This window comes from Onychomys torridus, chromosome 22 (assembly GCF_903995425.1).
Source record: "Onychomys torridus chromosome 22, mOncTor1.1, whole genome shotgun sequence".
Classification (NCBI taxonomy): Eukaryota; Metazoa; Chordata; class Mammalia; order Rodentia; family Cricetidae; genus Onychomys; species Onychomys torridus.
Window position 1 is genome coordinate 23467235 of NC_050464.1, and position 16664 is coordinate 23483898.

A 16664-nucleotide genomic window follows, 5' to 3' on the forward strand; every position below is an offset into this window, starting at 1 on the left:
ACACACACACACACACACTCCCAAGAAACAAAACCCTCAAGCCAACCAAATGGACAGCTAAAACAAACAGGTATACAGGTTAAGAAGTTGGCTCAGTGGTTAAAGTGCTTGCCATGCAAGCCCAGAATTGGGAGTTTAGATTCATGGCCTCGCATAAATGTGGGGTGGGAATAGAGGCCTGTCTGAAATTCCAGCACTGGGAAGGCAGAAATGTGATCCTCAAAGTAGGTAGAATAGTTTATTTTATTTTATGTATGAGTGCTATGCATGTATACCTAAGAGGGCTTCAGATCCTATTATAGATGGTTGTGAACCACTGTGTGGGTACTGGGAATTGAACTCAGGACTCCTGGCTCTCAGCTGGTGCTCTCAACCGTCCCTGGTTAAATAGTCCTGTGCATGGACTCCTGAGTTCAGTGGAGAGATCCTACCTTAGGCGGAAAGCAATTGAGGAAGACACCTGCTACTGCCTTTGGGTCTCCATGTGCACGCATCACACACAAGAAAACATGCAGGCACACCACACAAGTATACACATGAAGGAAAAACTGCAAAGATTAAGAAAAGATAGGGGCTGGAGAGATGGCTGAGTGGTTAAGAGCAGTGGCTGCTCTTCCAGAGGACCCGGGTTTGATTCCCAGCACCCACATGGTGTGGCTCACAACTTCAACTCCAGCTCCAGAGGATCAGATGCCCCCTTCTGGCCTCAGTAAGTACCACAAAGTGCCAGACTTACATGCAGACAAAAGAAACATCCATCCATACTAAATAAATAAAAATTTTAAAATAAAAAAATTATTTTTAATCATGTGTGTGTATGTGCCTGCATGTGTGCTGGTACCCTCAGAGGCCAGCAGGCTTTGGATCTCCTGGAACTGGAGCTACAGGTGGTTGTGAGTCCGCTGATGGAGGTGCTGGGCCCCAAACTTGGATCCTCTGCAGTAGCAGTAAGTACCATTAAATTCTGGGCCTTTCTCCAGCCCAGCAAAGATTTGTGGCTTTTTTTTTTCCCTTTTTCACTTTAAGTGTGAACAAAGTATTTTTATGTTTAGACAGGGTCTCTCCTATTGTTCAGGCTTGTCTCAAATTCATTATGTAGTCAGGATGACTTTGACCTTCTGATCCTCCTGTCTCCTCCTGAGTGCTAAAATTACAGGCTTGTACCACTGTGGGGTTTATGTGGTGCTGGGGAGGGAACTCAATTCTTGCACGCCAGGCAAACACTCTGCCAACTGAGTTACTTTGCCAGCGACTCTGTAAATTTTGTAATTCTCCTGGCACCTGCCAGGGACAGCGTAGGAAATGCGGGATTTCAGAAAGGGCTCACAAGGGGTTTCGTGCATTTCGAAACCAGTGCAGAGGTCCCTCGCTCCTCTCGATTGCAGGGACCCTGCGTTGGGGCACTGCTTCTGAAAGTCGGGGAGCTCTTTCCAGCCATCTCAACAAACTAGAGATCGCAGAGATCTCACGGAGGCTCGGTAGGCGCGGAGCCCCTAGGAAGGGAAGGGGTGGGGGGCGGGACCGGGAAGCCCCTCCCCTGGGGGCTGGACCAAGGCGGCCTTCCAACCGGGTTTTGCAGAGCTGAGATGTGCAGTCTCCAGTTGGTAACGCACATGCGAAAACTGTTCTGAAGCCACCGGACGCATCAGCCGATCCCAGACCAGCCTTGGGTGAGGGCTATGATCTCCTCCTGCACGGGTCACCACCCTTAGGTCGCAGCGCTCGCACGTCACGGCAGCTCCAGACCCTGCTGCTACCGGAAAGTTACAGGCACAGGAACCGAGAAGACCAGCGCGGCCCAGGAACCGCGGTGAGTTCCCCGCCCGCGCCAGTCTTGCACAGTGCCCAGCTCTCTGATGCACCGGTCCTCTCGCCTTCCCACCGCTGGGGCCTCTCTGATTCTTTGCTGGACAGGTAGATTATCTCTTGGGACTCCAAGGCTTTCCTTTCGCTAGTTCATATTTTAGAGAGCTTCACTTTTATCATTCTCCAAGACAAACAGCATGAATGAATGATGCAATCTGGCACAGGAGAATCATCTGTAGAATATATGAAAATTCTCCAAACGGGGAACTGAAGTGTCTTGACTTTGCCATAGTTTCCATTAGAAATATAATTTGAAATAAACACACACACACACACACACACACACTAAACATATACAGTTATAAAGGAATAGCTTTAATTTGGATGTTAAATCTTTCATTCATTAAATTTGCTTGTTCTCTCTCTCTCAACCTCTCTCTCTCTCTCTCTCTCTCTCTCTCTCTCTCTCTCTCTCTCTCTCTCTCTCTCTCTCTCTGTACCTTCAGAGGCCAAAGGTGTCAGATCCCCAGGAACTGGAGTTACAGAAGGTTGTGAATCGACCTCTGTGACCCATGTGGGTGCTGGAAACCAAACTTCTATTTTTTGAAGGAACAAGCACTCTTAACCATTGAGCAATCTCTCCAGCTCTGGTTTTATTTTCTATAGATGAGTCTTGGATATTATAGTTACTCTCCTGTGTGTGTGTGTGTGTGTGTGTGTGTGTGTGTGTGTGTATGTGTGTTAGCACAGGCTGGCCTTGAACTCCTGATCCTCATGCTTCCATTTCCCAGTGCTTAAAGCTTATCTGTTGGTGGACATTTGGACAATCATCCACAAATAAACCGTGAAAATGTTTTTCTCCCATGGACCTTTCCTTTTTGTAGGAATCTCTAAGAGCACAGCTACTGGGGTTTGTAAATCTGTCTTCAAACTACAAGAATTTTGTTTAATGCCGGGGCGGTGGTGTACTCCTTTGATTCCAACACATGGGGGACAGAACTAGGCGGATCTCTGTGAGTTCCAGGACAGGCTCCAAAGCTACACAAGAGAAACCGTGTCTTGAAAAACCAAAAACAAAAGAACAAAAACAAACAAACAAAAACAACAAACAAACAAAAAAAGAAAGAAATTTGCTTAAATCTCACCTCCTCCTCATCCCCCCCCCCCCAGCGGTATATGAGAGTTCTCAGTACTTTTATCTTCTCAGACACTTTCCTCATTCTTTTTACAAGTTTATTTACATAGCTTCCTTTTTGAATGGTGTAGTTAAATACATACATATGTAACTTGACAATTCTTTGGGTAACCAGGCGAGTGTGAACGTGCAGCGGCCCTCCTGCCTTGACTCCCCAGTGCTGGGATTATGGCCAGCACCTGCAGGCCTGACTTTTGGCTCTGTTTCTGAACTATTCTTTTTCTTTTGAGACTTAGCACCTTCATCTACTAAACTTGTATTCACAGTGTGCACGCACACCATTGTGTGGAGGACAGAGGACAAATCTGGGAACGTAGGTGTTATTCCTCAGGTGTGTCCATTTTCTTTTTTTTCTTTTTTTTTTCAAGACAGGGTTTCTGTGAAGATAAAAGTAATGAGAACTCTCATATGCTGCTGGGCGAGGGGTGAAGAGGGGGTGAGATTTAAGCAAATTTCTTTCTTTCTTTTTTTTTTTTTTTGAGACAGGGTTTCTCTGTGTAACTTTGGAGCCTGTCCTGGATCTCACTCTGTAGACCAGGCTGGCCTCAAACTCAGAGATCCGCCTGCCTCTGCCTCCTGAGCACTGTCATTAAAGGCGTGTGCCACCACCGCCCAGCCTTTTATTTTTTAAGCCAGGGTTGCTCACTGTCCTGGAGCTTGCCAATTAGGCCTGACTAGCTGAGCTCAGCAATCTGCTTTTCTTCTTATTGTCAGCCTATGCATTATGCTTGGCTTTAAAAAAATGTTTATTGAGTGTGAGTGTGTGTACCTGAGTATATGCTGGATAAAACTTTCGTGAGTGTTTGTGTACCTGAGTGCATGCTGGATAAAACTTTCGTGAGTGTTTGTTGTGTGAGTGTGGGGGTCAGAAGACAGCTTTTTGGAGTCAGTTCGCTTTTTTTTGGGCTGTTCTGGTTTCTGGGAATTGGACTCAGGTCATCAAGTTGCATGGCAAGGGCTTTTACCCACCAAGCCATTTGACCATCCCCTGGCATTTTTAAAAACACTGTTCTAGTGATTAAACTTAGGTTAGACATACTGTGTGAGCCATTTCCCCAGTCCCCACATTGTGTCCATCAGGTACATTAACTTCCCGGAAGTGGCCGAGTGGAAGCCACAGCCCAGGCTGTAGCTACTTCTCTGCTCTGCTCCAGCATCTCCCAGGGAAACAGTTTTAGGAAACTGGTTTGAACCGTTGTTGGAACAATCTTTGATATATATATATATATATATATATATATATATATATATATATATATGAAGGGATTGGGGCTGGAGAGATGGCTTAGTGGTTAAGAGCACTGGTTGTTTTTCCAGAGGTCCTGAGTTCAATTCCCAGCACCCACCTGGTGGCTCACAACCATCTGTAATGAGATCTGATGCTCTCTTCTCTATACATAATAAATAAATAAATCTTAAAAAAAAAGAAGGGATTTATTTTGGTTTGCAGTTCCAGAGAAATAAAAAGCCCATCATGGCAGGAGACATAGCAGCAAGTGTCAGGCATGGCAGCTGGAACACGAAGCTGAGAACCCACATCTTCAGATATAAGCACAAAGCAAAGGGAGTGAACTGACCGTGGAATGGGGACACAGAACCCTCATACTCCCAGTGATGTACCTCCTGCAGCAAGGCCACACCACCTCAGCCTCTGCAAACAGTCCCACCAAAGACCAAGTGTGGAACAATCTTACTAAGAGGTCTTAGTTTTCCTCCCCCCCACACCCCTGAAATTTTTCTTTGTGACTGGGTCTCATCTAATCCAAGCTTGCCTTAAACTGCTAACTCCCTGTGTAGCCTAAGATAACATTGAACTTCTGATCCTTTGGACGGATTCTGCCCCTTGAGAGCTGAGGTTACAGGTGGAGGTCATCAACCCTGGTTTATGTACTGCAGAGGGTAGAACCCCAGGCTTGCTGCCTGCCAGGCAAGTGCTTTACCAACTGTCCCACAATCCCCAGCCCCTCTACCTCCTCCTTTGCCACAAGTCTGTTCCTGGTTGTTCATTTTCTCATTTTTCTTTTTTTAGGCTCTTGCCAAAACCCCACAGATAGTTCTTAAAGAAAACACTACTCTAACCTGAGGTTTACGGTGCATTTTTAACCAACTAAGTAAGGGAAAGAGAAAGACACTGTCATCCAGGAATCCAGCTCTGGAGAATCGTGAGTACCTGACATCTCCATGCATTTGGTCGTTAGGTTTGCCGATGAGCTAACCTCCTCTAGTGGAAAGTAGCAGCTGTTGGTTTGAGGGTGTGGCTTAGTGGGTAGAGCACATGCTTATCGTGCTCAAAGCCCTGGGTTCCACTGTACAAAGTAGGTGCAGTGTTCATGCCTGGCATCTCAACACTCTGGAGGTGAGAATGGGACAATCAGGAGTTCAAGGTTATCCTTGGCTATATAGCAGACTTGTGGGTCCGGAGGATCTGATGTCCTCTTCTGTGTGGCCGCTTGAAAAATGTATCTATTTTTATTTGATGTATGTGTACGGCACATGTGCTAGTCAGAGGGAAGCATTGGATCGCCTGGGACCAGAGTTACTAGGCGGTTGGAGAGCTGCCATGTGGGTGCTGGGAGCTGGGCCGGTCCTCTGTACAAGTAGCAAATTCTCTAACCACTGAGCCACCTCTCCAGCCTCCCTGTGCTGACCTTAACTGTCCTGTATTTGGAGGCAGGGTTTCCTGCAGCCTCATAGGCCCTGAACTGCTAATCCTTCTGTTTCCACCTCATGTGCTGGCAAGATAGACAGTCCCACCACACCTGCTTTTATCTGTTTTTAATGCAGCTCAGAAGATAAGAGGTAAGGTAATCTTAGGTGCCTCTTGCAAGATACTAGATGGAAAAGCTTCGATCTGTTTGAGCGAGGAGATTTTTTTTTTTTTTTTTTTTTTTTACCCCAATTCGGGCCTCCTAAATCCAGCCAGGAAGGAAAAACCCTTGTTTTTACTTTGGAGCTCCGGGGAAGAAGGGCTTGTCAGCACAATTTTTCAAAACTACAGTCAGGTGGACCCACTGCCAAGCTGAAGTCTCAGTCTGAACCACGGAAGGCAGTAAGTGGCCTGGGCCTGTGTTTGAACGCAGACCTTTCCTCCAGCAGTCTCTCCACTGCTCCTCTGTGGGCTTCCCTTCCCCCAAAAGCCAGATGTGAAGGTTCCAGAGTCCATTCCCAGCAGTGATTTTTCTTTCTCGCTGTGAAAGTCTAATGTGCACAATTTACTTTGAAGCAGCTGAACTTAGTGTTCCCCTATAGCCAAGGTATTTTTTTTTCTGAGTCTCATCTCAATGTAGCACCAGCCTAGCTTTGCGCTCATGATCTTCCTGCCTCAGCCTCCTTAGTGCTGGGAACTCGGGTGTACATCACCACCCATACCCACTTATATATTTATTTAGAGGTAGGATCTCTAGCCCAGGTGTGCCCTTGACCTTATTACTCAAACTCAGTATATACCCAAGGATGACCTTTAACCCCTGGCCCTCCTCCCCCCACTCCCTCTCCCCTCCCCTCCCCTCCCTAGTGCTGAGATTGCAAGCGCGCGCGCGCACACACACGCATCACCATGCCCAGCGTCTCTGAAAGACTGGGAGCCTCCTAAGGACATTGTTTTGTTTACCTTCAGGTCCCACGTCAGGTGCCTGACCCAGATTTGTCGTCTTGGCTAGTTTTGAGGCTCTGGGTACCTGTCAGTTATCCTCAGCCACGATCTCATTGTAGCTCTTACATAATTTGCCTTCCTGGCTAGCTTTCCCTCCACCTGTGTCTCGCTGTCCCGCCCAGTTGAATCGCGTGAATGGAACAAGCTTTATTTCTTTTTCTTAAGAAACTGTTGTTGTGTGTGAGTGGGGATGCATGTGTAGCACAGTGTGAGCATGGAGGTCAGAGGTCAACTTTCATGACTCCTCTCTTCTACCATGTGGCTTCCAGGGTTGAGGTTTGGCAGCAGGCATCTTTACCTATTGAACTGTCCCCTACCTGCCATTTTATTTGAAACAGGGTCTTCTGTAGCGCAGACTGGCCTCAAACTTGCTATGTAGCTGAGGATGAACTTAAACCAGTCCTCTCTCTCACTCTCTTTCTGTCTTTTGGTTTTTTGAGACAGGGTTTCTCTGTAGCCTTTGGAGCCTATCCTGGAACTCACTCTGTAGCCCAGGCTGGCCTCGAACTCACAGAGATCCACCTGCCTCTGCCTCCCAAGTGCTGGGATTAAAGGCGTGGGCCACCATCCCCCCACAACTCTGTCTTTTTAAAAAATTATTATTGTTATTTTTATTTAGCTGTGTACGTGTGTGTGTGTGTGTGTGTGTGTGTGTGTGTGTGCACATGCATGTGCCAGAGAGGTGATGGGTCTCCTGGAGCTGGAGTTACAGGCAATTGTGAGGTGCCTGATGAGGGTCCTGGGAACTGAACTTGGGTCCTTTGAAGTTGCAACAGGCACTCTTTACTACTGATCCATCTCTTCAGCCCTAACTCTTGATCCTCCCGCTTCCACGTCCGAAGAGCTGGGATCACAGGCATACATCACTACACCTGACTTAGGTGGTGCTGGGCAGCTGAAACTCAGGGCTTCATGAGTGCTGGACAAACACTGTACTACTGAGCCCCATCCCTAGCCCCTTCTGATTATATCTGCACATTCCTCTCTCCTCCAGGAGGAAAGTTCTTCGCAGGATGGTCTCCCACTCAGAGCTGAGGGAACTTGTCTGTTCAGCGGACGCAGTATGCTTTGACGTTGACAGCACCGTCATCCAAGAAGAAGGGATTGACGAGCTGGCCAAATTCTGTGGTGTGGAGGCTGCCGTGTCTGAAATGTAGGAGCTGTCTTTATTCCCTTTATGAGATGGTAAAGATGTCACCATGTCTGAAAGAAAAAAAAAAAAAAGAATGACCTTCTGGGCATGACCTTTTGTCCCAGCACTCAAGAGGCAGAGGCAGGCAGATCTCTGAGTTCAAGGCCAGCCTGGTCTACAGAGTGAGTTCCAGGAAAGTCTGTTCAAAAAACAAAAACACCACCACCAACAACAACAAAAAAAGACTGGATGAAAGGCTGGGGTCTCCTAGGTTTGATTTCTGGCCCAGTGCTAAGACAAAGCACTAGGTATCTCCTCCAGTTGCCTAGAACTGGATGTGGTAGCATGAGGTCTTCATTTATCCATCTGCAAATATTCCAGCAAAAACAAAGGCAGCAAAACATGACTGTCTCTGCAGATGAGACGCATTCTTAGACAGGCTGGGAAAATGATTAATTCAAGAAGATAAGCCCGGGGCTCTAAACATCCGATGCCTCCTGTCATGGTTGAGAGTGCAGCCCTTCTGCCTCGGTGGAGAGAGATCCCAGGCCAGGACCTTCTGTCCCTTCCCTTTCCCCTTCCCATTTTGCGGCAGTGACACCTTCCTGAGCTACGGCTGTCACCTGCTCAGCTGCATTTGACACAGGAGCTTTCAGCCTTTGGTTTCTGGTTGTTTGTTTGTTTGCTTTGGTTTTCCAAGACACGGTTTCTCCGTATAGTCCTGGCTGTCCTGGAACTCACTCTGTAGACCAGGCTGGCCTCAAACTCACAGAGATCCCTATGCCTCTGCCTTCCATGTGCTGGGTTTAAAGGCGTGCGCTACCACCTCCAAGCAGCCTTTGGTTTCATTCTGGGTTTATGGCTTGCAAACAAGGTGCCTGTGTGTGGGGTGTGTGGGTTTCTGACCCGCTGGTGGATGCATAGTACATAGTGTCAGAGTCTCAGTGTGATTCCCGAGCAGCCTTCCCGTACGCAGCCAGCAGCGTGCCTGTTGGAGAGTTGGTCTCCTAGCACTAACCTTCTTCCTGGTGGTTATCATGAAGTCCTGGCATAGGAAGGCATGTTGACCTCAAGATTAGCTATGCTGACAGCCTGGTCATTGAATCTTCCTCTAGGACACGGAGAGCCATGGGAGGGGCCTTGCCTTTCAAAGACGCGCTCACTGAACGCCTGGCATTAATCCAGCCCTCCAGGGAGCAGGTGCAAAGGCTCCTAGCTGAGCACCCTCCACACCTGACCCCTGGCATAAGGTAAGAACAGCCTGGACCTTTGGCACACTGCCGTCCTATCGGCTTGGGGATTTGTGACACTCTCTGCTCCTGGGAGGATCTGTTACTGTGCGGCTCTCTCTCGGTACTTAAATGTGCTCCCATCTTACTCTCTTGTCTCGCTCATGTCTGTCCTCATGCTTCCACAAGGCTCTCTAGGGGTTCTTTATCTTAGCAGTGGTGCAAGCATGGTTTGCTTACATGTTTGCTCAGCCTGGTTTCCCGAAGCAGAAAAGGTCCACCCATTAATTTCTAAGTACATCTGAAAAAAAAACACATATGATGCTGGGAACAGTGGTGCACATTTTGTAATTCTAGTACTCAGGGACCTAAGGCTGGAGGCTCATGGAGTTCAAGGCCAACCTGGGCTACATAGTGAGATGTTGTCTTAGAACACACACACACACACACACACACACACACACACACACACACACACACTCACAAGCCGGGGATGTGTGTAGCATACCCTTGTCTATCCTAGCACATGGGAGGTTGGGGCAGGTGGTCAGAAGTTCAAAGTCATCCCCAGACACATGAGATCCTATATCAAAATCAGCCAGCAAAACAGACAAACACAAAAGCCACGACCAGGTGTTGTCTCATGGCCAAGGCAGGATTGCTGCTGTGAGTTCAAAGTCAGGCTGGCTACAGAGCAAGAGTTTGTCTCAAAAACAACCACAAACAGGGGTTGGGGATTTAGCTCAGTGGTAGAGCGCTTGCCTAGCAAGCACAAGGCCCTGGGTTCGGTCCTCAGTTCCAGGGAAAAACAAACAAACAACTTAGGAACAATGCAAAGGACAAAAATGACAATAACCTCACAGCAGACGAGCACAGAGGTGGACGGAGGAATAAAAATGTCGTTGGTGGTGAAAGCGTGGACCCTGAGCAGAGAGACCTGGCTTCAGAACAGCCGCTGTGACCGGACAGAAGATCAATAAAGTGATTTTATTTAAACACACAAACCCCAGGTGAACAATACCTCACCAGCACCACTGACACCCCCTCAGAAAAAAAAAAAAAACAACAACCAAAAAGTAAAAACATACAAAATATTATACAAAACCCTTATAGATGGACCTCCAGCGTTAGATCCAAGAGGAAATTAAAAAAAAAAAAAAAAAGCACCTGTTTCCTGTTTGTATTTGACGTTTTGTATCTTGTGTTTATTTTTGTAGGGAGCTGGTAAGTCGCCTACAGGAGCGAAATGTCCAGGTGTTCCTCATATCTGGTGGCTTTAGGAGTATCGTGGAGCATGTGGCTGCAAAGCTCAATATTCCAACAACTAATGTATTTGCCAATAGGCTGAAATTCTACTTTAATGGTAAGATTTTTTTTTTAACCATTTTTAACCACCTTGGCTAATGGGAAGATTTTTTTGTTTTGTTTTGTGGTTTTTTGTTTTTGTTTTTGTTTTTCAAGACAGGGTTTCTCTGTAGCTTTGGAGGCTGTCCTGGAACTCACTTTGTAGACCAGGCTGGCCTCGAACTCACAGAGATCCACCTGCCTCTGCCTCCCGAGTGCTGGGATTACAGGCGTGCGCCGCCACCACCACCCCGGCCAATGGTAAGATTTTGATGGTAGTATATTCCTTTTGTGGAGCTAAGGATCGAACCCAGGGCCTTGCACTTGCTAGGCAAGCACCCTACCACTGAGCTAAATTACCAACCCTATATATTCCCTTTCTTGTCTGTTCCGTTATTTAATATTCTGGATAGCGTCTGTTGGAATGTAATTTAAAGAATGGTGGTTCTGGGGCTGAGAGTTACATGAATTATTCTTTTAATAATATCTTTTATGGGGCCTGGAGAGGTGGCTAATGGGTTAAAAGCACTGGCCACTCTTCCAGAGGACCTGAGTTCAATCCCTAGCATCCACATTGGACAACCCACAGCTACGTAAAGTCCAGTTCCAGGGTATCCAACTCCCTCTTCTGGCCTCTGAAGGCACCAGATACTCAGGTAGTGCACAGACAAACATGCAGGCCAAACAGCCACACATAAAAAAAAAATAAATAAATCTTTTAAAAAATTTTACAGCCGGGCGGTGGTGGCGCGCACCTGTAATCCCAGCACTCTCGAGGCAGAGGCAGGAGGATCTCTGTGAGTATGAGGCCAGCCTGGTCTACAGAGCGAGATCCAGAACAGGCACCAAAACTACACAGAGAAACCTTGTCTTGAAAGAACAAATAAACAAATTATATGTGTGTGTGTGTGTGTGTGTGTGTGTGTGTGTGTGTGTGTGTGTGTTTACACTGTGAACTGCTGAGCCTTCTCTCCAGCCCCATTTGAATGGCTCTTGTGACTGATACCCTCTGCACTTTGGTGTTCTTTTCTCTGCAAAACAGGCTGAGGTTGTCATCTGTCCTGGCTTGACTTTGCATATTCATATGCTCACCTATCTACATATAAACTAAAATGTTAGCCTGCTGGCTTATTTTGTCGTATTACTGTTGAGGGTTTTGTTTGTTTGTTTGTTTTACTGTATCTGGAGCAGTTTAGACCCGAGAAGGAGTCTGGTTTATGAGTTGCTCATTACCATTGTTCTTGGGACCCCCAGGGTCACAGCTACATTTACACAGTCTCAAGAGGGCTCCAGTTAGGCTAGACTCTTGAGGTGCTGAGGCAGGAGTGTTTCAAGTTTGAGTCTAATGTGGGCTACAGAACAAAAACTACAGACTGAAAACAGGGTGATAGATGGATGGCCCATTGGTTAAGAGTACAGGCAGTTCATTTGGAGGACCGGAGTTTATTCCCAGTACGGTATTGGTTGGCAGCTCACAGTGGTCTGGATTCCACACACCTGCACCCACATGTCCACCCCCCTTACACACACACACACACACACACACACACACACACACACACACACTAAAAATAAATCATAATAAATAAATAATAAAAAACAAAATAAACAGCAAACAGAGTGCTCTTGGGCTGGGCTCCGTCCTTTGGTCAAGTGTTTGCACAGCCTGCCTAAAGCACCGGGTTGGCACTTAAACCAGGCAGGTTGGTTCCCACCTATACCCCAGGTGGAAGCAGGAAGATCAGGAGTTCAGGGTCATCTTACGATACACAGTAAGTTCTAGGATAGCCTGGGCTGTTTGAGACCCTGTTTCCAAAAACCAAAGTGCACTCTAGTTATGTCATGGGGTAGCTGGTAGTCTTAAAACCAAGTGAGGGCCAGAGAGATGGCTCAGCAGGTAAAGGTGCTTACCAAAGAAGCCTGACTTGAATTTAATTCCTGGAACCCACATAAAGTTGGAAGGAGAGAACCAACTCCACAGAGTTGTCTGCTGACCTTCACACGGGTGCTGTAGCTTGCACGTCCCCATCCCGCTGATTTAGAAAGGTATCGAGATAGCCGGGCTGTGGTGGCTCACGCCTTTCATCCCAGGAGGCAGAGGCAGGTGACTCTTTGAGACTAGCCTGGTCTACAGAGCAAGTTCCAGGACAGCCAGGGATACACAGAAAGCCTGTCTTGAAAAAAAAAAAAATGGGAAGGGAATTGTGTCAGGGACAGGTCCGTGGAAAGAAGAAACCGAGGCACTCCAGGATGAATTGTAGCCTTCTGTGGCCGCAGGACAGTCAGCTTCTGATGAACTGACTCCTATAGCTTAGCCAAGGGCTCTTTTATTATGCAATTTTACACCCTTGAGCAAGTCAGTTTCCATATACCCAAACATCTTATCTGAAGCTCCCAAAGAGACAAATGCCAAAGCAATTCCTAGCCATGGGACATCTCAGTTTGCTGAGTCCTCTTGTAACCAAGTTTTGCATCAGCTTTGAACTGTTAGGAAACTCTCGGATAAGAGAGTTTCAAAAGGTAGCAGTCACAAAAGGCAGATCAACCCAGGTACTAACACTCCGGAATCAAGCCAGCTGCAGAATTCTGCATGAACTCCCATAACAGGGAATGCCTATGTAATCCCAGCATTTGGAGAGCAGAGGCAGGGATTAGGAATTAGTAATTAAAGGCCATTTTTGGCTAATTAGACTCCATCTTAAAAAGTAAGAACAAGCCAGGCGGTGGTGGCGCATGCCTTTAATCCCAGCACTTGGGACGCAGAGGCAGGTGGATCTCTGTGAGTTTGAGGCCAGCCTGGTCTCCAAAGTGAGTTCCAGGAAAGGCACAAAGCTACACAGAGAAACCCTGTCTCAAAAAAACAAAAATAAAACAAAACAAAACAAAACAAAAGAACAAGGCTAGTGGCGCATGCCTTGATCCCAGGCAGAGATGGGTGGATCTCTGTGGGTTCGATGCCAGCCTGGTCTACAGTGCAAGATCCACGACAGGCACCAAAACTACACAGAGAAACACAGAAAAACCTAAACAAACAAACAAACCAAACTAAGCCAACAAACAAAACAACAAAACAAAACAAATGAACAAACAAACAATTGAGTGACCAGGCCTGGGGACTCACTCTTAACATTGGGAGGCTGAGGTGAGATTATTGCTTCAAGTTCTATACCAGCCTGAGCCACAGAGACAATCTGAAACACACCACACCAGTCCCATACCCCACTAGTGAGTGTGTTCGTTTCTGCAATAATAGAAATAAATTCAGAGTTGAGGATGGGATTCCATTGGTAGAGCACTTCCCTAATGTGTAGGAAGCCCCGGGTTCCATCCCCAGCAATGCATACACCAGGCATGGGGGCGCACGTACACCTGTAATCACAGTGCTCCAGATGTGGAAGCCCGAGAATCAGACATTCAAGGTCATCCTAGGATTCATAGTAAATTCAAGGAAAGCTTGCTCTACGTGAGATCCTATCTTAAAAAAAAAAAGTAAGAATAAATTGGTTATTTCCCCTAGGTATTGTTTATATATTAATGTGATAAATTAATGTATTGCTATATTATGGTGCTCTGATATCTGAACAAAGTTTAAAATGTCTACATTGGAAGCTTAGAAGATGCAGGTAATTCAACTCCAGGTGACCCACCAGCGCCACCTCCTAAGGAATATGGGTCATGTCCCTTGCTGTGATAGTTAAGTTCGGGTATCATCAGTATAAACAAGCTGGTCCGGAGCCAAATGCTTCTGTGAACCTCATATTTCCTCTCTGTCCTCTTAAGGGGAATATGCAGGTTTCGATGAGATGCAGCCAACAGCCGAGTCTGGTGGGAAAGGAAAGGTTATTCGATTTTTAAAGGAAAAATACCACTTTAAGAAAATAATCATGATTGGAGATGGAGCTACGGACATGGAAGCCTGCCCCCCTGCTGTACGTATCCAAGGGTGCTGGGGTTTTTTGTTGTTGTTTTTTCTCCAGGTGGTAATTTTGTTTCCTAGGTTTGGCTGAAAACCATAGGAAGTTAACCACAGAACTTAAACAAGAACAGCTAAATAAGATAAGAACACAAAGCCACTAAAAGATGTCCAACCAGGAACGCGTGTGAATAAGTGTCTGAGTTACTGTTCTATTGCTGTGAAGAGACACCATGACCAAAGCAACTCATAAAAAAGAAACAAAACACCAAAATACATTTCATTGGTGCTTAGAGTTTCAGAGGGTTAGCCTGTCATCATGTCGGGGAGCGTGGTGGCAGGCAGGCAGGCATGGTGCCGGAGCAGTAGCTTAGAGCTCACATCTTTTTTTTTTTTTTTTGAGCTGAAGATTGAACTCAGGGCCTTGAGCTTGCTAGGCAAGCGCTCTACCACTGAGCTAAATCCCCAACCGTAGAGCTCACATCTTATCAGCAAGTTGGAAGCAGAGAGTGAGGCTGGGCATATATACATATATACGTGTGTGTATATATAGCTATATACACACACACACATATATGTACATGTTTTTTTAAGTATATAGGCAGTTTTTCCCTTAGAAGTATTTTATAGGGCACTGGAGAGATGGCTCAGAGGTTAAAAGCAATGGCTGCTCTTCCAGAGGTCCTGAGTTCAATTCCCAGCAACCACGTGGTGGCTAATAACCATCTGTAATGAGATAGATCTAGTGCCCTCTTCTGGCATGCAGGCCAGACACTGTATACATAATAAATAAATAAGTCTTTAAAAATTATTTCAGATTTATTGGGATGTGTTTCTGGGTGTGCCGTTTTCAATGACATTAATCCCCTTCTCCCTCTCCCTCCCAGGATGCCTTCATTGGATTTGGGGGAAATGTGACCAGGCAGCAAGTAAAGAACAATGCCAAGTGGTACATCACCGACTTCGTTGAGCTGTTGGGAGAACTAGAAGAATGATCTCAGCTTGTCACTCACTCAGAACAACTCGTTTCTCAAAGCTACAACAGCGAGGCCCCTGGTGCAGGCCAGGGATAACTAGCCTTTTCTACTGTAGTTCCAATATTAATATGACTACTAATTACCTGGAGAGTTTTATATTCTGAATCCTTTGTGAATATTCCTACCTATATTTTACCTGGAGCTTTCTGAGGTGCATAGTAAACTAAATGCTTTTACTCTTGCGACATGGATTCAGTAGCCTTAAGTGAATATTGGGTTTCTCTTTGGTATAAAAAGAATGTTTGTATATCAGAACAGGCCTGTTCAAATTTCTTTTTTCCTTTTTTGTTTTGTTTGTTTTGAGACAAAGTTTCTCTGTGTAGCCCTGGCTGTCCTGGAACTCACTCTGTAGACCAGGCTGGCCTCGAACTCAGAGATCCACCTGCCTCTTCCTCCCAAGTGCTGGGATTAAAGGCGTGCACCACCACCACCAGCTGATGTGTTCAGTTTTCAATTCTGCCTCTTAGGAATTCTTTGTCTAGTGTTTCAGTGACTGTGAGTATGGAAGTACGAACAACCCCCATGCCCAAGAAGAGGGTTGAGGTTTCTCCATTCATAACACTGAGTGCAGAGACCCTGTGCCCACCTCACGACAGGAAACGCTGGCACAGAGGAGTGGAAATCCTTTTTTTTCACCTGACTTTGTTTTTTGTGTCTGGGTATGGTGGTGCATATGTATAATATAATCGTAGCACTTGAAATGCCGAGGCAGGAAGATGCAAAGTCCCAGGTCAGCCATAGTGAGAGCCTGTCTCTAGAGAAAGGAAAAAAGAAAAGATGTGTTGTATTTTAAATGTCACAAGGCTTTTGGTTTTTCCAGACAGGGTTTCTCTGTGTAGCTTTGTGCTTTTCCTGGAACTTACTCTGTAGACTAGGCTGGGCTAGAACTCACAGAAATCCACCTGCCTCTGCCTCCTGAGTGCTGGAATTAAAAGTGTGTGCCACCACCGCTTGGCTCACAAAAGCTTTTATAAAGAGTACTTGCCATTCTCAAGGAGGAGCTGGGTTTGGTTCCCAGCCTATGGCGGCCTATGGTGAGCTGTAACTACAGTTTCAGGGTATCCAGAGCCTGCTTCTGGCCTCCACGTTACCAGACGTGCACGTGGCACACTTACATGCAGGCAAAACACATGGGTAAACTAAAAATATAAATCTTAAAACAAAGAGCTTAACAGAGCCGGAGAGATGATTGTGGGTAAGAGCTCTTGCCATTCTTATAAAAGACACGAGTTCAGTTCCCAGCACCCACAACCAGTGGTTTATAACTCTCTGTAACTCCAGCGTCAGGGGGATCTGGCGTCTCTGGCCTCCTGAGGCACACATGTGCACCTACCCACATGCAGAAAACACATCCAC

General features: G+C 46.3%; 1 protein-coding gene across 1 annotated transcript; it reads left to right on the forward strand.

Moving 5' to 3' along the window:
- The first annotated feature begins 1562 nt into the window (after positions 1-1562).
- Psph (phosphoserine phosphatase) lies at positions 1563-15560 on the forward strand. Its single transcript, XM_036172045.1, has 7 exons — positions 1563-1810; positions 5031-5163; positions 7648-7806; positions 8901-9035; positions 10232-10377; positions 14139-14287; positions 15159-15560. Exons 3-7 carry the CDS (start codon positions 7667-7669, stop codon positions 15264-15266), a joined length of 678 nt encoding a protein of 225 aa, XP_036027938.1. The 5' UTR covers positions 1563-1810; positions 5031-5163; positions 7648-7666; the 3' UTR covers positions 15267-15560.
- The last annotated feature ends 1104 nt before the right edge of the window (positions 15561-16664 follow it).